We start from the raw sequence: 23,604 nt of genomic DNA on the forward strand, positions 1-23,604 counted from the left end.
TTATTCTTTTTTTTTTTTTTTTTTTTTTTTTTTTTTTTTTTGTACCAGGGATCAAACTCAGGTCCTTGTGCTTGGGATATCTTAATTCTTAATAAATTTTTTTTCTCTTAACATCCCTAAATCCTTTAAACATTCAACTTCTGCTTTAAGTCTTTGCTATCTTGGATGCTGTTACATTTAATTTAGTTGCTTAAAAGGAGACAGCTCCATATCATTAGGTATGGAATGATCTTCAAGGTATAATGCAAAGTTTTTAAAAAGCAAATATATACTATGTAATTTATAAATTTATCAGTATGGGAGTACCTTAAATCTATACATTCCTTGGCCTCTTGTTTCAAAATAACGCTTTATAGCTATATAAAGCCACTGGTTTATATTAACTTCATAGCAAAGTGTATATATAATGGCCTAAATTGTAATCAAATTAATAATTTTTAGCAACATAATTTAGTAACTCATAACAATCAAGGAATCTGACTTTGAGTCTTAATCCTTGACTTCTATGCTGTTACCTTTCACCTTTGTTTGACTTAGTTTTTTAGTTCACAAAGTCCTCTTTAAATAGTTACAGTTTATATACCTTAGAATTCCAACCTCAAACTCTCTGTCTCTCTCTCTCTGCCTCTTTCTCTCTGGTGGGTTGTTTTCTTTTGTTTTATTTTTGAGACAGGGCCTAACACTGGCCTTAAATGCACTGTGTAGCCCAGGCTGACCTGGAATTCACAGAGCTGCTTCTTCAGCCTCCTGAGTACTGGGATTACAGGTGTGCACCACCATTCCTCGCTGGTGGCTGTTATTATTCAGAAGAAGTACCAGAATACAAATGGTTTAAAAAGATATTTCTTCCATAGACAGTATTACTCTGCAGATAGTTGTAGTCTATACAGATGTCTTTGATATAATACTTGCAGTTCAGTCTCAAAGCTACTGAGGGGTTGAAAAGCTCCTTGTGTTTGCCGCATGCTCAGTCTTTTGATAATGTCTCCTTTGAAATCTGTTCAGATTTTAATGCAAGTTAGCATTGAATTCTTGTCACGTGTCGTTATAAATGAGGAGCCCTTTCTCAGTAGCTAAAAGCACCTCTGGTGCTAGAATCAAAACTATTGTAAAACAGCTGCTGCCAGTGGTCTCAGAGTGACATTTAGCCAAGACTGACAGTTACAGTAATTTTTATGTTAATGTGGCAAATTTAAAACAATAATTTTAAAAAATATAACTGAGTTCCTTTATGAACATGGGGCTGATGAGTTTTTAGGTTTGATTTCCATGATACATTTTCTGAAATGTATTATAAGGAAGGAAAGGAAGGGGAAGAGAGGAAAGGGGAGGGAAGGGAAAAGGAATTAGAAAATCCTTCAAGAAAGGAGTACTATACAAAATTAAATCAGCATTGTGCCAGTTGGGATATAAATGGTGTATTGCAAGAAAGAAAATTCAAAAATATTTGAAATTTATTTATAGTATAAAAATTCAATAATAGAAAAATATATAAGTGAAAAATATATGATGTAAAAAATATATGAGAATTGATAAGTTTTGATGATGAGAGTGTATGAGTATTGCTTAATATAGTAACACTCTTCAAATTTCTAATTTTAGGTGATGGAATATGAGAATAGGATTCGAGCCTACTCTACACCAGACAAAATCTTCCGATATTTTGCCACCTTGAAAATAATCAATGAGCCTGGTGAAACAGAAGTGTTTATGACTCCACAAGATTTTGTGCGATCCATAACACCCAATGAAAAACAACCAGAACGTAAGACACTAAAGTGAAAAATAAGACTCTGTTATAGGCCTCTTTGCTTCTTTTCATGTATACCCTAAATTGTATTGGTCTGTGCAGTAATAATATTCACTGTGTCACTTTTGACTGCTGAGCATTGTGCTGGAGCATATGAGTTTATATAAACAGGAGCCTGTGGTCAGGCCAGTGTGGCAAGTGGGGCAGGATTCAGGAGATCATAGCCCTGTGGGTGAAATTCATCACCATAATGAGAGTTCCCAAACATAATGCAGTGTACATATGACTGCTGCAAGGTTAGTTCTTAGTGAAGGAGGTGAAAACAGTAATAGGTAATATGAAGAATGTGGAATTTGTAAAAGAATATTTTGCAAAAGTCCTGTAGCAGTAAAGAGAAGATACATTTAGCTCAATCTGGAAGGCTTTCTAGACAGTATGCCTACATTTGAATAAATCTTGCTTAGAAGAAACAGCCTGAACAAACAAGGTTTATGGACAGAACATAAAAGACCTCAAGTTAAATGTAACAATTTAACAATGTATTTGCAAGGAAAGTGATAGAGTAGAGAGCTCCAAGATTCAAATCTTCTACTGAAACAACCGTTAAGCTGACAAAAACAGACCAGGATCTCCCACCCCAACTCTGCAATCTAATTAGCATACTCTCAAGGCAGTGCTTAATGGGAAAAGAGGCTCCTAAATTTTGGCGATTGGTACTTTTGCCTACTGTGCCCTATTTCCCAGCCATCTGGTCAACAGCCACATTGCTGATGTGGCTCACTGTGTGGGAGGCAGGACTGTGGGGAAAGGAGGTGGGCAGTACTGACCTTGTTCTCAAAATTACGGCTGTACAACCTGACCTGTCTAGCACTAACTAGTGCAAAAGCTTGCCTTTACTTCATCTGTCTAGGGTTTGACATCAGTTACCTACCAAAAACAATTTAAAGACATGTAGTATACTACCTGTAGTCACCCAGGCCAATGGATAGCAGATGGGACAATCATGAGACAGATCAAGAGGCCTGGGAAGGGTGAGCGTGAGGAGAAGGACATTTGAAGGAATTTGTATTTTTAAGAGCACAAATCCACTTTATTTATTTTTATTAGTTTAAATCCTTGAGGAATACAACATTATGCAGGTTATGCATCCGGTGACCTTAGCAGGAAGGTTGCTTTGGGATTTGAACCACAGTATTATTTCTTTTTCTTTTTCTTTTCCTGGTATTTGGGATCAAACTTGGGACCTTGCGCTTGTAAGGCAGGCAGCAGAACCACTGAGCTAAATCCCTGGCCACAATATTGTTTCTATACACATGAGTTATCTTTCCCCATTTTACTCTGGTTTCATTTGGTTTATTACCAGGAAATCATTATGTTATTTTCTCTTGAGCAAGTAGAATTCAGTTCCATCTCTGACATAAGTACCTTCAGTTTTGAGAAGAGATGTGTGTTCCCTTTGGTTCCAGAGAGCTTGCTTATAACCAGAAAAAATGGCCTGTTCCTCTCCTTCCAGGCACATTTGTGTTTTCAAGATCCTGTTCCCAGCAGGATTCTACAGGATGTGAGGTGGTAGAAAAGCAGGATAGAACTATGAAGGGTTATCGTACGAACTAAGGAATCTGGAGTGCAGTGTGCATACTCTGAACCACATATTTGGTAAAGACTTGCAAGTTAAGGCAGAGATATAGATGGCCTGACTAAACATTGAGCCTGAGCTCAGGGCCAATCTACAAACACTGAGTGAAGTTTTGTTTCATTTTCCATTCTTTTTGGCTCCAGCATGTAAGGAAATCTCTATCAGTTGACTTGCTGACTACTTAGGTAACAAAACAACAGTGCAGATGACACACAGCAAGGAATACAATCGTTTGGAAAAGTCACTAAGCCAGGCACAGTGGCACATGTCTGTGATACCAGCTACTAGGAAGGTTGAGGCAGAAGGATCACAAGTTTGAAGACAGCCTGGGCAACTTAGGGAGACTCCGTTTTTAAATAAATCTTTTAAAAAGAGCTCAGTGATAGAGCACTTGTCTAGCAGTGCAAGGCCCTGGGTTTCATTCCCAGTACCAACAAATCAAAACAAAACAAATAATGACTACAATCTTTGAAAAGCAGCAACACCAAACCCTAGAGAGTAGGTTGATATTCAGAATGTCAGTTTTTAATAAAATACACAGTGTAATATTCAGAATATCCAACCTATAATAAGACGATAAACAGCATGTCAACAAGCAAGAACATTTAACCATTAACAGAATGGGAGCCAAAAAAAATGATAGAAACCATCCCTGAGGGTAGGATGCCGTGTAGTATAGTACTGCACACATAATAAAGAATACCAGAAGAAAAAATTACAGTATTTCCAGGTAAACAGAAGCTTAGGTAGTTTGTTCTTCATTGAACATGACTTGCATGAAAAGCTAAAGAGAGTGCTTTAATTTGAAGTAAAAAGATACTGAACAGTAACTTGAAGTTACATAAAGAAATATAAACTATTAAACACGAGTGACAGTAACTTCATTAGTAAATATAAGAGCCATTACAGGATAAGGATTCTTTTGTGTGTGTGTGTGCTTTTCTTAATCTAAAATCTGTAATCCAAAATGCTCCAAATCAAATCCTTTTTTGAGTGCCAACTCATCATAAATGGAAAATTCTACAATTGACCTGTGTCTCATAATCAGAATGTAGATGCACCAAAAATATTGTATGAAATTACCTTCAGACTGTGTGTACGAGGTGTATATAAAAAATAAGTGAATTTGATGCATGTGATGTGCATGTTGTCCATCTTCTCACTGTGTTGAATGATGAATTCTGATACACAAACTATGATTTCTCAGGCAGTCCAAGGGGAATTGAGCCCACTTGTCCACCATGGTAATCAGCTCAGTGAAATATCCTTTAGTTAGCTTCCCTCATCCCATGTCACTTTCCTCAGTCCTTCCACGCTGATCCCTTGCTTTTCAAGAAGTCTAAATTAAGCCGGGGTGGTGGCACATGCCTGTAATCCCAGCACTCAGGAGGCTGAGGCAGGAGGATTGAAAAGTCAGAGTTCGAAGCCAGCCTGGACTACATAGTGAGTTCAGGGCCATCCTGAACTACAAAGGGAGACCCTGCCTCAAAAAATCAAAAAGAAAAAAAAAAGTCTAAACTAAGGCAATGTGTGTTTATGAGAGAACATAGGTCTTTGTAGAATTTCCTGCATTCTAGATTTTTATGGGTTGCATCCCTGTGTGTTAACATGTTTTTCTATCCTTTGTATTTCACACATGTAGAAAGAATTTTATAAACCATCAGAAGGGAAGCAGCCGAAATGATAACTCTGAATGTTGAAATGAGAATATTTTAGTCTTCCTTGTATGTTCCTTTATTTTCTAATAGATATTGTATATATCCATTCACTATGTATTATGGGTTCAGGAATGCAGTGATTAATTTTTGCTGTCACCAACTAACCCAGCTCTTAAATGAGTTATACCAATTAATTGCATTGAGTTATAGATTTAGATCCCTTTAAGTTCATTTCAGCACCTTGTTTTGTGAGATGTGGGAAAAACTAAAGAAGGCTTGACATTCCAATGATAAATGCAACTGTATTGTTTGCTTTAAATGAACCAGTAAACTTAATGGAAAAGAAAAGAAACCTTGATGTAGAAAAAAGATTGCAGAATATCTTCCTGGTTTTTATGACCATAAAATATTTTTATTCCTATCAAAATAAACTAGTCCAGATACAATCTCATTTGTATCAGTACCTTGAAAGTAGGATGTTTTTTGCTCCCAGTGTGACAAAGAAAATGAAGCAAGAGGAGCTGAGCATGGTAGCGCATGCTGGTAATCCCAGCACTTGGGGGGCTGAGGCAGGCGGATTGCTGCAAGTTTTGAGGCCAGCCTGAGCTACATAGTGAGTTTAGGGCCAGCCTGAACTACAAAGCAAAACACTCTGTCAAAAAATAAAAAACAAAAGAAAAAAGACTTTAAACAGACCACTAAAGGGTATTTTGCTATTTAAAGGATATTATTTTTGTCTCATTGGAAATCATTATATATATTCTAATTTCTTCTATATATTCTGTCATTTAACTTTGTAATGTTTTGTTTTGTAATTTTCATTTGTGGTGTGCTAAACCACTAAACTTTTATCTCTCTCTTTTTACATTTTATTTTGAGAGACAGGGTTTTGCTAAATTGCTTAGGTTACCCTCAGACTTGCAATCCTCCTGCCTTAGCCTCCTCGGCAGTTGAGATTACAGGCATATGTCACTGTACTGGCTCCTGCCCCCATTCTTTAATTATTGAAAGACCTGTTACATAAACAGAATAGTTATTAAATGCCTAATATGCCAAGTACATTCCTGGTTTTCATAAAGAAGTCAAAATAATGAATAATTTTCTTCTAAGATGATAGCTATGAGGGGAAATTCTAATATATTAAAATGAGATTCAATGAGATTTTGGCTTCGTTTTCATTTACTCATGAGCAAAAATTTCCACAAATGTTGATACAGCAGAAGTGAAGTATATATTACTCCTGTATGAGTTGAAGAAGAGCTTTGCTGTAGATTTTTTATAGTTTGAATTTGTCATCATCAGATGCCTGGACTATAGCCAGTAGCTCATATTTCAACTTTGTTTTGTCATGACTTCACACATACTGTATCCCAGGATACCCAACAGTTCTTAATTTGAAAGTTATAGTTTTAGAACCTTTCAAAAATAATCATGAAGCACAGATTACATGAAGCCCTAAAATTAAGCAGTTTTAAAATGAGTAGATAGCTGATGAGTTTTGAGTTAAAAGTTGACTAGGAATACTGCTGTACTGCCATAGCTAAGGAGGAAGCCTTTTAAAAGGTAAAAAATGTTTGTGAGTGTGTGACTTGAGCAGGTCTTATCTCCCTTTCTGTAAAATGTGTGTATCATTGCCATCCCTGGGTATTGTGAATCAGGCAGTTGCTTCAGTGTGGACTTTGAGTGACTGTCGCTGTTACACTAACCAGTTCTGCATAGCCAGGCAATGATTTAGGTAACCAGTAACAATGGGGCAAGTTTTAAAAGTTCCATGTGGGAAAACTTGAACGTTGGTCAGAGAAGAGCATACCCTATTGTAAAGAGGATCCCTGTTTCCTTTCCACCGCATCCAACTGGCTGACCCTATTCATCTTGATGTGATTTCTTCTACATGGGAGATAAAAATAAAAAAGGATTTAAAAAGGGGGGAAATCACATCTTATTGTGATTTAGTTCTCTTGAAACCCTATTCTCTCTTGGAAGACCTTTCTTGCTTTCATCATAGTTTTAACCTAAAGCATTTTTAGCAACACACATTTGTACTTGATTAAATAGTACAGTGAATACATTTTTAAAACATTTCCACAATAGTGTTTTCTCCACTTATCTACTGTGTTGTGCTTTTATTTCAACTTCCCTATACTGTTCTTTCTGTAGGACTAGGAGTTGGCCAGTTATAACTATCTGTTTCTATGTAGCCCATGAGCAGAGAATGGCTTGTACATTTGTAGTTTATAAATGAGTAGGGGGAAAAATCACAGAAATAATATTTTGTCACATCTGAAAAGTATCTGAAATTCAATTTTCAGTATTCATAATATATTTTATGGACATACCTATGCTCACTCATATATGTATGGCAGCTTTTAAGCTATACCAATAGTTGAATAGTTGGAACAGAGATCAGATATAGCCCATAAACTTGAAGTCTTTACTTTCTGTCCGTTTGCTGAAGAAATTTGCTGTTACCTTATGGAGAACAGTATGTGGGAATTAATATGTGGGCTGTATTTTCATGGAATATGTGAGTCGTCGTATTCTTTTTTCCAAAAATTAATGTCTCATGGATTACCATATAGTATGAGTTCTTAAATCTAAGCACCTTTAATACAGTGGGAGTTTTGTTTGTTTGTTTGTTTTGTCTTGCTTACCACGATCATCCTGCCTCAGCCTCCAGAGTACTGAGATTACCAGCATGTGCCACCGTGCCCAGCAGCTGGGCTTCTTTAGACATTAGTGATATGCCCTATCACCAGAGAACACCAGAGTTTTCCTCAGCGGCCAGATAGTAAATAGTTAAGGCCTGGCAGACTGAGGCAAAACAGTAAAAATAGTTAAAAAAAAACAAAACAACAACAGCAAAAAACTATTCTTAGCTCTGAGGCTAGAAAAGAAAAAGAAAAAACAATGGAGTAGATTTGCCCTGAGGACAATTATTTGTCCACTCCTGTTCTGGGTACTTATTAGGAGGACTGAATGAAATAATAATGTACATTAAGAACTATATCTAAAACAAAGCAAGGACTCAGTAAATGTTAGCCCCCCCCATTACTGTTGTACCTGCTGATATAAAAGATTTCCACACATTTGATGAGCATAATCTAAGAGGATTAAAATAATACAAGTTGTGCAGCTGGGAATTTAGCTTAGTGGTTCTGCCTCCTGCCTCGCAAGTACAAGGTCGAGAGTTTGATCCCTGGTATCAAAAAATAAAAATAAAATTTAAAAAATAATAATATAAGTTGAAGCTGAATAGGAAGATCAAACTAAATTAGTTCTCGGGTCTGTTATAATTATAGTTTATCCAGATAAAAGTGTTGGGTTTAGATATGCAATAGCCACTGTGGCCTGGATTCATCAACCATAATTTTCATGACCTTTGTATACCAATTCAAAATACCAGACCTACATTCAAAAGTTAAATTATATATGAGATGTTGCTGAAATCTGAAACTGAGTCATCTTTGACTATATAAAGATTAACACTTAGTAAAAAAAAAAGACCAAGAAATAATATAGTTATAGACTAAGCTTATAGAAAATAAAATTTTATCATACAGACTCTGGACTCTGCTGAAGTACAGACAAGTTTTAATGTTTAAGACTTAAATAGTACCCTATCCTTCTGGATATTTTATACTAATTTGAAACAGTATAATTTAATTATATAGTATGTGTTACACAATAAATATAACTTACGTGAGCCACAGGAAATAAGTGTCATCTAATTATCAAATACCTTGAAGTTTGTCAGTTACAACTTATAGTTAAATTTTGCTGAACATGTGTGCAAAGACTTCTTTTTTGGTAGGGTTTTTTTTTTGGGGGGGGTACTGGGGATCAAACTCAGGTCCTTGTGCTTGTGAGGCAGGCTCCGGAACCACTAAGCTAAATCCCCAGCCCTCAAAGACTTCTTTTGTAGTAACAGTGCCCTAGCTTGGACCATATTTCACATTTAGGCAGAGATATTTACTGATTTATGTTTCCCTCTTGTCTTCTTTGTGAACTGGCATTTATTTATTTGTCTGTTTATTTATTTTGCTATTGGGGATTGATCTCAGCACCTTGCACTTGCCAGGAAGTTGGTGGAACCACTGAACTAAATCCCCAGCCCTGAACTGGTTTGTTTTAATACTAGAATGGCTTGGTTTTAATTGTCTAAGCAGGTGACAAGAGTTAGAGATTTGAAATTGATATAAGGGAAAAGTATAACTTCCAACATGCTAGATGTCAAATATACCAAGTTTGTGTTCCCTAAAGTTGACGAATGAACTCGAAAGAACCACAGAATTTAAGAGTAGGAAAAGTGTAGTGAGAGAGCTCCCAAGAGATAAGAGGGGACTTGAAAGTGGGTTGCCAACGAACCCATTTCTCAAAGAAAATTTTATAGAGCAAAATCACGAGGTGGGTCAAAACTATGATCAACCAGTAAGATTACAAGTATAGCTTCTTAGGTAACATTGATCCAATGGAGAAACAGGTCATGGAGCATGGGAAGAACAAAGATCTTTTTAGGAAGGGATGGGTCAGGAGATCCTGGTCACCTACTTGGGTGACTGAAGTCTATCTGGACTTTATTGGACCAGGTGATACCAGTTACAGTATAATCTTCAAGTTATTGTTTATCCCTTAGGTTGTCAGATAGGCCTAGTCGTTTTATCTTTATCTTGAAGCCTGGCCTTCAACAAATGCGCCTCTAGCCACAGTAGTAATGTGTTCTTATCTTCTGCACTGATTCCCTTGAAGTCCTTCCTGTCTAGAATATTTCTACTTCACTTAGCTGTCTATAATGAAATGAAGAAGGCATAATTTTTTAAAGTAAAAGAAGGCAATGTATTTGAATGTGGAGGAAAAGGAGGGAAGCAAGAACAGACAGCTATCCTGGATGAGTAGAGTATTTGAAAGGGAAATAATCAACATTTTGAAGAGGGCAGAAAAGACAAGTATATCAACATACTGCTTATGTCATTTTTAAAAGTTTCACAAGCACATAAAATTTATCATCTTAACTATTTTTAAGTGTAGAGATAAGTAGTGCTAATTAATAACATATACTTTTTTTTTTTTGGTACCAGGGATCGAACTAGGGTCCTTGCACTTGAGAGGCAGGTGACAGCACCACTGAGCTAAATCCCCAACCCATTAACTTACATACTTTTTAAACAGCTTTACTACTTCCTGTTTTCCCTTATCCCTCTTTTCTTTCTTTATTCCCTTTAATACAGAGCTGGAACTAAAAAATATAGATGATAGATAGATAGATAGATAGATAGATAGATAGATAGATAGATCGATCTGGAACTAAAAAAGATAGATACAGAGAGAGAGCTGGAACTAACGTGTGTGTGTGTGTGAGAGAGAGAGAGAGCATTAAATTTGACTTAGAATTTTTTCAGATGTATAAGGAATATAGAAAACAGCAGAGACTACCTTTGTACCCATCTCTGATGTATTCTACATAGAGACTGCCCTATCAGCCAGAATCGCAGATTATATACCATGGTGAATATATAGCCACAGCCAGTCTTTGTCTGAATAATATGTAAGCTATCATAGGTGAGAGCCACTGAAATTTTAAGGTTGTTACTGTAACACTGCGGCTACATTTCCCTTTTTTATGGTAAATGTGTATAGCTATTCTTTTTTACTATTTTCTTGTGAATATCAGTTGTGTAAACTTGTATAAATATACCAGTATTAATTTATCCATGGTTCTCATAGATGAATGTTTAATTCATTTATGATTTAATTGGTCAGCTGTTGCTCTGTAACAACTACAAAATGACAGTGGCATAAAACGTAGAAGTATTTATTTAGCTTAAGCATCTGCACATCTCATGAGGTGTGTTCTGATCTTAGGTAGCTATGCTTTGTAGATAGGCCAAGCTAGGCTAGGGCAGCACTGCTTCATGGTTTTATCAGCAGTGTGTTCCCCCTAACCCTCAGTATCGGAGAATGAAACTAGGGCCTTCAAATAAGCTACAGCTCTAACCCTTTTTTATTTTGAGACAAGGTCTCATTAAGTTTTCCAAGCTAGGCTCAAACTTGTGGTCCCCTTGCCTCATCCTTGCATAGAGCTGGTGTGCACTGCCACACAATGCTATGTTTATTACGTTTTAAAACTGCAGGTTAGTCCAGGGTGGATTCTTTTCATAATGACAACAGAAGTGCAAGAAAACACACCACCCTTCCAAAGGCCATTGTAAGGGTGCTTGTATCCTGTTAATATCCCATTGGCCAAAGCAAGTCATTCAACAAAGCCAAAGTCAAGGCTTTTTTCATTCAGGTCAAGGGAAAAGAAATGAATATTTGAGAAAAATAGTCTACCATGCCAGTTTTTTACTATTACAAATTGTACTGTACTTCTCTATGTCTCTTCTTGTGTATTTGCAAGAGATCATTTTCAGCATAAACCTGAAAATGGACTCACTGGCCTGTTATAGGCACCTTCTTTTCCACATTTGCTAGGCATGGCCAAACCCTTTTTCCAAGAATATATGAGAGTTTCCTCCTCTGCATTCCTGTTGTAACTTGATATTGTTAGATTTAAACTTTAGGCAAACTGATGGGAATAAATTATTGTATCTTTGTGGTTTTACTTTGTGTTTTCTAACAACTAGTGAGGCTTATCTTTTGTGTATGTTACTGACTACACACATTCCCATTTCTGTGAATTGCCTGTTATATTTTCTGCTCATTTTTCTCTGTAATTTTCTTCTTGATTAGTAAAAACACTTAATATAGTCTCTTAAAATCTGTCATATTCATTACTTTGCTTACTAGGGGGCCTGTCTTTTTATTTTGACTGTGGTAATTTTTAATATAGAGAAGTTATCAATATTTATACTTTCAAATATATCAGTCTTTTGTTTGGTGATTTATACTGTCTCTTTTCAACTGCTTCAGTGAGGCGTGATTAACCTAAACACATATTTACAAAGTGTTTATTTATATAGTTTATATATTTATAGTTTAGTCACATACATATATATATATATATATATATGCTACTGCAACCATCACCACAGTCAATATAATGAACATGTTCAGTACCCTTTTTTTTAATTGAGTTTATTGGTACTTTTTAAGTATACAGTACAGTTACATTAATCATTGGGATCTTGTACCTTTACTTGATCAGTACCCTCAAAAGTTTCCTCATTCCTATTTTTAGTCCTTATTTTCTCCTTATTATAGTGTTTGTTTGTTTGTTTTTGTTTTTTGTTCTGGGGATTGAACTCAGGACCCTGCACTTGTGAGGCAGGCATGGTGCCACTGAACTAAATCCCCGGCCCTATTCTTCTTTTCCTTGACCTCAGAGTCTCAGAAAGCCACTAATCTGCTTTCTACTCTTGTATCCTTACTGATTTTTCTCTCAATTCTTGAGAGAAGGGCATTGATTTCTGACTTAGTTGTGGATTTGTCTGTTCATCCTTTAAGTTCTGTTAGTTTTTTGCTTCATATATTTTGAAGTTTTCTTATTAGGTGCATACCTCTTTAGGATGTTACATTGTTTGGTGAATGGGCACCCTTCTGTTTACATAATTGATCCTCTTTATCCTTGCAAATATTTTTTTGCTCTTAAGTCTTTGTAGCCTTTTTTTTTTTTTTTTTTTTTTTTTTTTTTTTTTTTTTTTTTTTTTTTTTTTTTTTTTTTTTTTTTTTTTTTTTTTTTTTTTTTGGTACCGTGCATCAAACTCAGGTCCTTGCACTTGCGAGGCAGGCCACCGAACCGCTGAGCTAAATCCCCGGCCCTGTAGCCTAATATTTATATAGACATTTTATATTTCTTTTGGTCAATTTTTTTATCATATATGTTTTTCCACTGTTACTTTTAAATCTGTACCATTATATTTAATATAGGGGTTTTTGTGGATATGTAGTTGGATCTTAACTTTTTATCCAATATGTTAGCCTTTATTTTTTAATTAATATACTCATTTATATTTAACATAATTTTGATATATTTAAATCTAGGACTATCAACCCTTTTTTGTCTTCTTTTTGGATTATTTGAATTTTTTGGTGTATTTAATTTAATTCAAATTAGTCTATTTGTTTGTTTGTTTGTTTTTGTTACCAAGAATTAAACTCAGGACTTTGCACTTGCAAGGAAGGTGCAGCACCACTGAGCTAATCCCTGGCCCTGGTGTATTTAATTTTAATTGATGTTTAGAGTTTTAAACATATTTCTGTGAATGTATTTATTTTATTGATTGCTGCAGGAATTGTGTATAACTTTTCACAGTCTGAGAATTTATATTTTGCCATTTCAAGTAGATATAGATCTCTTATCACCTTTTAAATCCCACCTCACTTTATGTTTGGTGACATTTGCATTATATCCATATACATTGAAAACCCTTACATAACAAACAAGAGAAGACAGTATAATGTATATATAGATAGATATTTACCATTTCTGTCGTTCTTTCATTATTCCTTAAGTACCAGGTTTCCCTCTGCTCTTATTTCTTCTCCCTCTGAAGAATAAAATATTTTACAGCAGGTCTCTGAGTGATGAATTCACTAAGTTTTCCTCATTTTAGAATCTTTGATTTTCATTCCTCCAGTATATTTTTATTTAAATAAAGAATTCTGAGTTGAAGTTCTTTCATTACAAACTGGCTACTTCAAAGTTTTAGTGTTGCCAACCCTCCCCCTTCTTTAGTTTTTATCAGTTTGATTTTTTTTTCTTTTGTGTTTTTAATTTAGTTTATCCTGGTCTGGGTTTGCTACATATCCTGAATCTATAATGAAGTTGGTGAGACAAATGATGTAAATGAGAAGAAATGGAGTCCAAGAAGGAACTTCTAAGATGACTATTTTAGTGATAGGCACAATAATGATAAAATGAGCTCAATAAAAAAATTGCCAAGAATATATAAAAATAATTGGAAAAAAGTTAGAAATACCTATGTGTGATCTTAGGCAAATTATTTAACATCTCCAAATCTTAATATTTTCATTTGTAAAGTTGAGATGATAATAACAGCAACTAATTTTGTTATGAAAATTACTATAAATAAATGTGTGTGTGTGTGTGTGTGTGTGTGTGTGTGTGTGTGTGTGTATAATATCACCGATTTTAGGGCCTACAACAAATACTCAATAAATAATTTTGTAATTTATTACATTGGTTATTAAAATCAATAACTATAATCTCTCATCTGGGTAAATTTGAACTATACTTCTTTTGCTGGTTTATATTAGCTTACCTTACTGAAAAATATCATTTTATTAAAGTTAAAGGGTAAATTCAAGTGTTAAGCTAGAAAATGAATTGAAATTTTTGAGAGGTAGCTAGGACTTCAAAATTATCCAGTTTCCTTTTACTGAAAATCTATACAGACCTCGAAAGAAAACATTTGTTCCATTTGCCCTTTTGTTCTTTGACAAAATGAATTTCATAAAATCAATTGCTATTGCCTTTGAAGCAAATTTTCCTTTTAAATGTTTACACTGAGGCTTACTTAAACTGCTACTGTTCTTTTAAGAATTTCTATACTTTTACATTTTTTTCCAATGGAACTTGAGGTAACTGCTGTAATTTAAAAATTGTTAGACTTATCAGAAAACAATCATTCAGTCTTTCCCAGCCTCAGCTTCCTCATTAACAAAAAAGGAAGTAATATTTAACTGCACACTATGACTGTTAACTAACTTTAAAGTAAAAGCCTAAAGATCATAGGAAGCAGCTTAGAAAAAATAATATAGACCCATTGTTTCTAAGGTGGAATCAAAGCTTTTGGGTGAAGAAGTGAAAGGTGAACTATGTCACTGCAAGTCACCTGAGTAGCATTTTCAAACTACACACACTGATTTTTTATTTTATTCTTTATGTTCTCCTCTAATCTGAATAATTGGGACTGATAGAGTAGTAGTGAGTGACCTTGTATTATGCCATCCTTCCACTTTACGCGAACATTACTTCTAACCATGTAAAGAACTGATCTAAACTGGGTGTGATGACACACACCTATAATCCCAGTACTCAGAAGGATCACAAGTTCTAGGCCAGCCTGGCCAATTTAATGAGAATCTGTCTCACAATTCAAAAATCACTGGAAATGTAGCTCAGTGGTTGAGTGCTTGCCTAACATGTGTAAGGCCTTGGTTTTGGTGGTACAGTACCACTAAAAAAAAAAGAAAAAGAAAAAACATAAAACAAAACTGACCTAATTCAACCATCCACCTCATTTGGCAGATCAAGAGCTCAAAATCTTAAAGTGAAATAATAATTCCTTCTAACTTAAAATTATGAAACTCTTGCCTTACTTTAGGTCAGTATTTGCTTATACATAGCTAGAATGCTCAATAAATATTCAACTTGTCCTTCTGTTGGCTCCCTCTGATTTTAAAATGCACACGGTAAAACATTTCCTAAATTATGATGAATAGCATAAGAGGGAAAGCATAAAGCTTTTTCATTTTTTCATCCCCCAAGTTCATGTCACAGAAGCAATGATTTTTTGTTTGTTTTTCCAGTACTGGGGATCAAATTCGGGACCTTGTGCTTGTGGAGCAGGCATGATGCCACTGAGCTAAATCCCCAGCCCCAGAAGCAATAATTTTTAAACTTTTAACATTTCTATATCTCCTAGGTACTGTGTTAACCCAAAAATTTAAAATTATGCTATTCACAGCTGGACACAGTGGTGCAAGCCTGTAATCTCAGCATTGAGAAAGGCTGAGGCAGGAGAATTGCAAATTTGAGTCTCTCCTGGGGAGCTCAGTGAGATCCTTTCTCAAAATAAAAATAAAAAGGAATGGGGAGGTAGCTCAGTGGTAGAGCATCTGAGTTTGATCCCAATATGTTCTGCCAATAAATAAATAAAGTCTATGCTATTTAGTGTAATAGCTTAAAGCCACATGTGGCTGTTGATACTCGAAATGTGACAAGTCTAAGTTGTAAACGTGTCATAATTATAAAATACACTCTACATTTTGAAAATACAAAGAATATAAAGTTTCTAATTTATATTTTATCTTGATTACTATTTGATATGAAGGGATTTTTTTTTTTTTTTAGTTTTAGTTTTTTTAGTTTTTTGAGGCAGGGTCTCCCTTTGTGGTTCAGGATGGCCCTGAACTCACTGTGTACCTGAGCCAGGCTTCAAACTTGTGGCAATCCTCCTGACTCAGCCTCCTGAGTGCTGGGATTATAGGTGTGGGCTATAATGAAGCTATTTTAGATACATTCAGTAAATATATTATTAAAATTAATCTGTTTCTTTTTATCTTTTTAAAGGTAGCTGTTAGAAACATTTCAGTTACACATGACTTGTATTTGTTATTCATCTTTGTCTCTGTTGGGCAGTGCTACTTGTTAGAAAGCATATATACTGTATATGTACTAAACCTCTTGAATTCTGTTTTTCTATCATTTTCTCTCATATTTTTTATTTTTCCATTCTGATGTCTTTTTGTCAGTGGTCTTGGAAGGTTGCCTTATGGTGAAAAATGGAGTAGATAATCAAAGTCTTAAATATCTATGACTCTCATTCTCTGTTTTATCATAGAAATTTATTCTTTTTAACTGATATCTTTACAAAGTTTCAAATTAAAATTGTTTCTAAAATTTTCTTCAAGCACCGGGCGTGGTGGCGCACACCTGTAATCCCAGCACTCAGGAGGCTGAAGCAGGAGGATCACTGTGAGTTCGAGACCAGCCTGGGCTACATAGTGAGTTCCAGGTCAGTCTCAACTACATAGTGAGACCCTGTCTCAAAAAACCAAAAAATAAAAATAAATGAAATAAAATTCTCTTCAGTTTCCTGAATCGTATGTTTTATTTTACACTCCATGGTTCAGTTTGTTCAGGATGGGATTCTAGAAGACAAAACACCTTTCAGATAAGGAGAATGTGTAACAAGACTTGTAGAAGTAGAATGCAAATAGCTTCTTCTGGGAGCAGAGATAATCTGATTATGATCATACTATAGGCACTGTACTTATGCCTGAGCTCACATGAATAAGGTCAGAACTGAAAGAAAAGGGCTGAGTAATTATGCACAAATGAATAATGAGTAATTATTTTTGGGAACTGATGTTTCAACTTTCAAAATTCCTACAGCACCCTCTTATTGTCTGCTCCCTTATAATGTTAATTATTATATTCATACATATTTGTAACAGAATTGTGATTGTTCAAGACAGGAACTGTCTGCTATTCATTCTTTTGCATATATTTATTAATCAAGCACTTTATCTCCACTGCTGGAGATAAAGCAGTGTGCAAAGACAAAAAAAATCCCTTCCCTTAAGGGCATTTAATGTATTTATTTATATCTTTCAAAAAGTTCAGAATTCAAAATTAGATATACCAGAATAAAGGTAGGCTGGGTGCTGTGGCACACACTTGTAATCCCAGCTACTTGGAAAGCTGAGGCAGATGGATCACAAGTTTGAGAACATCTTGAGCAATTTAGCAAGACCCCATCTCAAAAAGAAATAAAAAGGTCTGACAATGTAGTTCAGTGGTAGAGCACCCCTGGGTTCAAGTGATTAAGAGGAGGATCGTAGTAAGATTGGCAATTTTGGGGTTTGTTTCAAAAGTTCTTTTGGTATTTAACTCTTTTCTTTAACTTAATTTAAAAATTTTTCATGCATTCAGATTAAATTAATATCCATTCCCTTAATTAGAGGTGATTTAATAGAAAGAGTACCACCTTGGGAGAGTCTAAAGGTCTAGTTTGGCCCTAGCGTTTAATAGGCCTGCACATAAGACTGTTATCCCTACAGAGCCTTACTTTGCTAATACATAAAGTAAAAGGGCTGGTATTTTTTTAGCACTGACACTTGGAGCCTGTAAGTGGGGCAAAATATTCATTTGTGTGGATTTTGAATACATGTTGACATTTACTTGAATGATTGGAAATAAAATTAAGAGCTGTCATTTTATATATTTCATTTGAGTTATTAGTAAGTAAATAAATTGTTTTGTTTTGTTTTACAGATTTGGGCCTTGATCAGTATATTATAAAACGCTTTGATGGAAAGGTGAGCAAAGTGTGACACTTACATATATATATCCTGTTTTCTAAGAAGATTTTCAGGTTCTTCTAGCCTTATGTATCAGTATATTATAAAACGCTTTGATGGAAAGGTGAGCAAAGTGTGACACTTACATATATATATATCCTGTTTTCTAAGAAGATTTTCAGGTTCTTCTAGCCTTATATATGAGAGATCCTAGAACACTTATCTCTCTTGTCAAAAAAGTGTGCATAGATTAGAAGATCTGTGCCTTCACATGTTCCTATAGATAGAATCAAGCAGGAGTTTCTTTTATATTTTTTCCATATGAGGTGACTTTCATGGGTTACCTGTTCTATATTTAAGGTTAATTCTGTGTTGTTGACTTTTGCGTGTTAACTCAATAGTTATCATAAACGTTAACTCCCATAATATTAATTTGCCTTTCTTATAAGACATCTGATTTGACCTTCCTTAAACTTTCTGAAAGCATACAGCAGTTATCCTAATTAATTACGAAGGTTCTTATAGTGCTTTTGCATCCATTATGAAAAATACTCCAAATTTACATATATTTGCATTATTCTTACTTTTGATTCTTTATTTTATACCTGAATAAATTATGTAATGAATCATTTGTAGATGTAAAAAAATGAAACTTTCAATTTTATTATCTCACGAAGCCAAATGTGTTTTTCCTGTTCAGACTAAATTCTTCAAAATGAAAAAGAAAACCTTACACAGGGTCAGAAAGAAAAGTAAAGTGTCAGTTTTACAAAGAAGGAGGAAAAAAGTACATCAGGAGGAAGGAAGAGTCAGGCCTGGCTCTACAGAGGATAAAGGGAAAGAAATCAAAAGGAAATCATGGAGTGGCTGGAAAAGGCAGGATCATAAAAGAGGATTTTTTTGAGTACTGAAAGAGAAAATAGGTGATTCTTCTTACAAAGGGTAGAATTGAGCCAGTGACCCTTAGCAATAACTAAACAATCCAGAGTTCTCCTTCATTCACCTTTTGTTTGTTTGTCCTAACCCTAACCCTAACTCTAACCTTGTGCTTGCTGTGGCACTACTGAGCTAAATCCCCGGCCCTCATTCACCTTTTGATATGTACATTATCTCTCTTTTCCAAGTTTTTCACTGAAATTTTGTATTAATTTCCGTAAAATACATTTTTTAAGAGAGAGAAGGTTTATTTTGGCTCACTGTGAAGTATGTATCTGAGTGTTGTTTTAAGGAGGAGGTTAGGAAAAAATAAAAATAAAAAATAAAGAGAAGGTTACGCTTCTTAAATAAGATTTTTTTTGTCTGTTTTTGTTTTTTGAGACAGGGTCTCACTATGCAGTTGAGACTGTCCTGGAACTCACTATGTAGTCCAGGCTGGTCTCGAACTCACAGTGATCCTCCTGCCTCAGCCTCCTGAGTGCTGGGATTACAGGCAGGCTCTATCAAGCCCAGCTTAAATCATATTTTTATACTGAGCCTACTTCTGGTTTGTCTTTATGAGTAACCTTTGTTTCATATATAATTTAAGAATGTTTCTATTATATTTTAAAATGCTAAATGATGAGTTGTGTGAAACTCATTAATATTTGATTAGTTTAAAAGTTTTTCCAGGGATTTTGTGTCATATATGATGTCCTTCACTTGAGTTATGATAAGGTTCATTACTTACTCAACTGTTTTTATTATTTTTCTTGTGTCTTAATGACTTTTGTTTCTTGGTTAGAAAATCTTAATTCTTAAATAGCACCTTCTAGAGTATGTAAGTTTTACAGTTTCCTGCTGAAAAGTTAGATATCTATGGTTAATTAAAGTAAACATCATGCATTATCACCAGAACTATAGTTGAAAACTAAACATCCTGGAAGAATTTCCTTCTAGATTTGCTTTGAATTTACAGTGTGCTCCCGCCTCTTTCTTGCTCTTTCTCTCACAAAATAACTAGCTATGACATGCTTAGAGAAAGGACAGCTTACTTCCATCATTTGCCTCCCTTATTTAGGCTGCCATATTTTAATTTTAAATATAACATTTTTTAAAACTGTTATTTCACCTGTAACAACCATTAGTTTTTCATATTGACTTCTAATTGAATCATATTTTAACCTTTAAGTAATTGAAAGCAATAACAAATGTAAAATACAAATAACATTGTCCTGGATGCTTTTCATTTATCTCCAGATGCCAAGTGGAAAAGAATGGCCAAACTATATCGACAAATAATTGGGTAGTTATTTCTTGTTTTGCTATCTTTTGCCCTGTTCTGTTCAAGTAACTAGAAAATTTCTTGGAAGTAATAGGCAGAATGTCCCTATTTGAGCGGATAGTGAAACTGAGTTTGATTAAGCAGCTTTTGAATTTGGGTAGGAATCTTTTTCCACAGCCTGTTTCTGCCTTATGTTAATAAATTCTTTAAGGATTTTTGTAGAAAAGTTATAAACTATATTACTACCAGAAACTGCATCATCTATTGGGTTTCAAACTTTCTACTAAAACAGGTCCTATATAAAAAATGGTAGCAAAAAATGAGAACCAAGACCTGTCATGTAGAGGTACAAGATCCCAACAATGAATGTAACTGTACTGTATCCCTAAAATGTACCAATAAACTCAATTTAAAAAAAAAAAAAAAAAAAGAATGGCAGCAGCCTGTAATTTCAGCTGTTTAGGAGGCCAAGGAAGGAAGATCATGAGTTCAAGTCCAGCTTGGGCAATTTAGCAAGACCTGGTCTCAAAGTAAAATTTGAAAAAAGATCTGGAGATGTAGTTCAGTGTGCTTGCCTAGCATGCTTGAGGCCCTGGGTTTGAGCCCTACTAACCACCCTCCCACCTCACCCTCCATTGTGACAGCTACAGATGCAGGTTTTATGAATGTATTTTGTAGGTAAGTGATATTTTTTAAGATATTCAGACTAGGTTTAAAAGTTTTTAAAACTTCAAAGCTGGAAAGAATTCTGATTTTTTCTTATGAAAATTATTAATATCTTGCTAGCACTGTTATTAAGATAATAATACAAAAATATAAGGGGTGATCAAAAAACAGTGAATGTTTATATTTGAAAGATTTTTACAGTGAATGACACATTGCCATTAATCCCTCTAAAAGTATAGTACTCGCCCTAAGTTTGAATACATTTATCCAGTCATTCTTGTCACTTTCTGAAGCAGTTCTAGAAGTCCTGTTTAATGTCCTTACAAGGTCTGACCAAACTGAATGCTGCTGCCAAGTGCCATCCAACGGAAAGGCTGCTCGTAAAAACGTTATAGTGCATCCTCATCCACTTTATTCACCAGATTTGGCACCATGCAACTTCTGGCTCTTTCCCAAAGTGAAATGACATTGAGAAGTAAACGTTTTGAGTTGTTGCAGGACGTTGAGGCAGTCACAACAGCACAACTAAAGGCTCACAGAAAAGAACTTTCAGAACTGCTTTAGAAAGTGGCAAGAATGATAGAAGTGTGTTTGAGGTGAGGGGGATTGTTGAGTTTTTTATATATTTATTTCAATTTCAGAATAACTCTTGATCTTTCATGTTCTTTTTGGTAAAAGCTGTCAAAGTTCATTTTTTTCCATTTGGAAAACCAGAATAAGCTAGAAACCTATAATAAACATAAAACCACATAACATTTTCATTTTAAAGAAGGGAAATGAGTCTTACATATTTTAATACCTATACTTAGAAATCAGAATGTCAATTTCACTGTTTTCTGTTCCATTATTTTCTCATGTACCATGAGTTACCAAATAGTATTTTGAAAAGTGCCCTGTTCTTTTTTATTAAAGCATCACTCTTAAAGTGATCAGTGTTATCTATATTTGAGAAATCAAATCTTTGCTGATTGTAGCCAAGCTAATAGAGAAAATAATGTTTCTATTAAAAGCTAAACATATTGACCTTTTAAAATACTGATTGGCTGTGTGTTAAATGTAGCATCATTTGAACAGAGAGCCTTTAGATGAGCAGATATTTAGAATGTAATTGCATGACTGGTGAACTGAGGTGCTAAGTCAACACTGAGGAAGTCCTTTGGGCTAACAGGGTAGAGCTCAATGGTAGAGCACATGCTTAACATAGGGAGGGCCCTGAGTTCAATCCCCAGCATCCAAAAAAAATTAGTCCTTTGACACCTTCTAAAATTTTGTTTTATTTTTAGTCAAAGAATTTACCATCCTCTTTTACACCCAAAGTTCTTTAAATTATTTCAAAACGTTTTCTCAGTTTTCTCTCTTCTTACAAATTAGCAACTTTTCCCACACAATAGCCCTAAAAAATATCTTGCTTTGCTCTCTGGAATATTCTCCAAGGCATTTCTATTTTAGCATCTCAGTATTTGACAGCCGTGTGTAAATGATTAGTAGATGTTATGAAGCATGCTGAACCGGGCATGAAAAAATACAACCTTGTGGACTGCTGTACATATGTGTAATAGAATAGGATGAAGAAAGTGTGGAGTATAGAGATAATTGTATATTCACCCAACTGTGGACTCTGCTGTGTAGTTGAGTAACCTTGGGCAAGACACTGGTTAACGTCTGAGTGCCAGGTCCCTTGTCAGTAAAATTGGACAGTGTGTAGTGTCTGATTCTACAAATTATAGGTATTTTGCATGGCTTTGAGCCCTTTACTCAATTTATAGAATAACTTACTTGCTATCATTTATGTAATCTTTCTTGCTTTATATGAAACATTACAGAACAGCAGCATATCCTGTGAATAATTGTTCTCTTCATGGTTTTTTCTTCCCAGTCGAGTCAGCTATAAAAATCTCATAGTGCTGTCTCTGTAATAAGAAATTTGCTTGGGCTAAAAAAAACTAGAAAGTTAACCAAAGAGAGACCTCTGGTTTGAGTTGTTATATCTGAGCTGTCCTGTGTTCATAACAGTTCATCTCACTCCTGTGCTATAAAATCCTTCTGGCCTCTATCATGTCAGTCCCAGTAGCACATTTATAAATTACTAATAGCATCTCTTTTTTCAGCCTAGCACTTTTATAGTGCTCGTAAGTTTGGTTTGAAAATGATAGTAAGTTTACATCAAATTTTATTTCAGTCAGTAAAATTTGTTTAATGAAAACAATCTTTAAAACCGTTTGATTCTTAAACTTGAGTCATTTGAAGGAAAATGGATATACTTTGAGACCATAATGCTAAGTGAAATACATCAGACACAAACTTAAATATTGCGTGGTTTCTCTTACAGAAAAGAAACCCAAAATATAAATAAAAAGCAAACTAAAAGATAGATACTAGGAAATAGGGAACTAGATCTTTTGCAAAAGAGAAAGGCACTATGAGATGGAGAGAGGGAGGGGAAAAGGAGAGAGGAAAGGAATGAAGAAAGAATAAAATCTGATGTGTTTTGTACATGTACCAACTCCCCGCTAAGAATGTAGCCATTATGTACTGCAAACATTTCATTAAAAAAGAAAAATATTTTTAAAGTTTAAAAATAAATAAAAACTATGTGATCATCGAAGATATTTTGGAGTGGTTAGCCAACTAAATTAAATAACTTAAACAGCTTCAAGTGCCAGCCTCGATGAAAGCATTTATCTGTATGGATAATCCTTTACTTCATGCA

At 34.7% G+C, this 23,604-nt stretch overlaps 1 protein-coding gene across 4 annotated transcripts in view; it reads left to right on the forward strand.

The window, feature by feature from the left end:
• The window catches only part of Micu1 (mitochondrial calcium uptake 1), a 180,149-nt gene that overhangs the window by 46,453 nt on the left and 110,092 nt on the right, over positions 1-23,604 (forward strand). For all 4 annotated transcript variants that reach the window (XM_033766549.1, XM_033766550.1, XM_010606589.2 and 1 more), the window contains exons 4-5: positions 1,603-1,765; positions 18,003-18,046. In XM_033766549.1, coding sequence (XP_033622440.1) covers positions 1,603-1,765; positions 18,003-18,046 — 207 coding nt within the window. The remainder of the gene's footprint in view (positions 1-1,602; positions 1,766-18,002; positions 18,047-23,604) is intronic.

The sequence above is a fragment of the Fukomys damarensis genome, unplaced genomic scaffold (genome assembly GCF_012274545.1).
Source record: "Fukomys damarensis isolate Sample0158 unplaced genomic scaffold, DMR_v1.0_HiC HiC_scaffold_20, whole genome shotgun sequence".
Classification (NCBI taxonomy): Eukaryota; Metazoa; Chordata; class Mammalia; order Rodentia; family Bathyergidae; genus Fukomys; species Fukomys damarensis.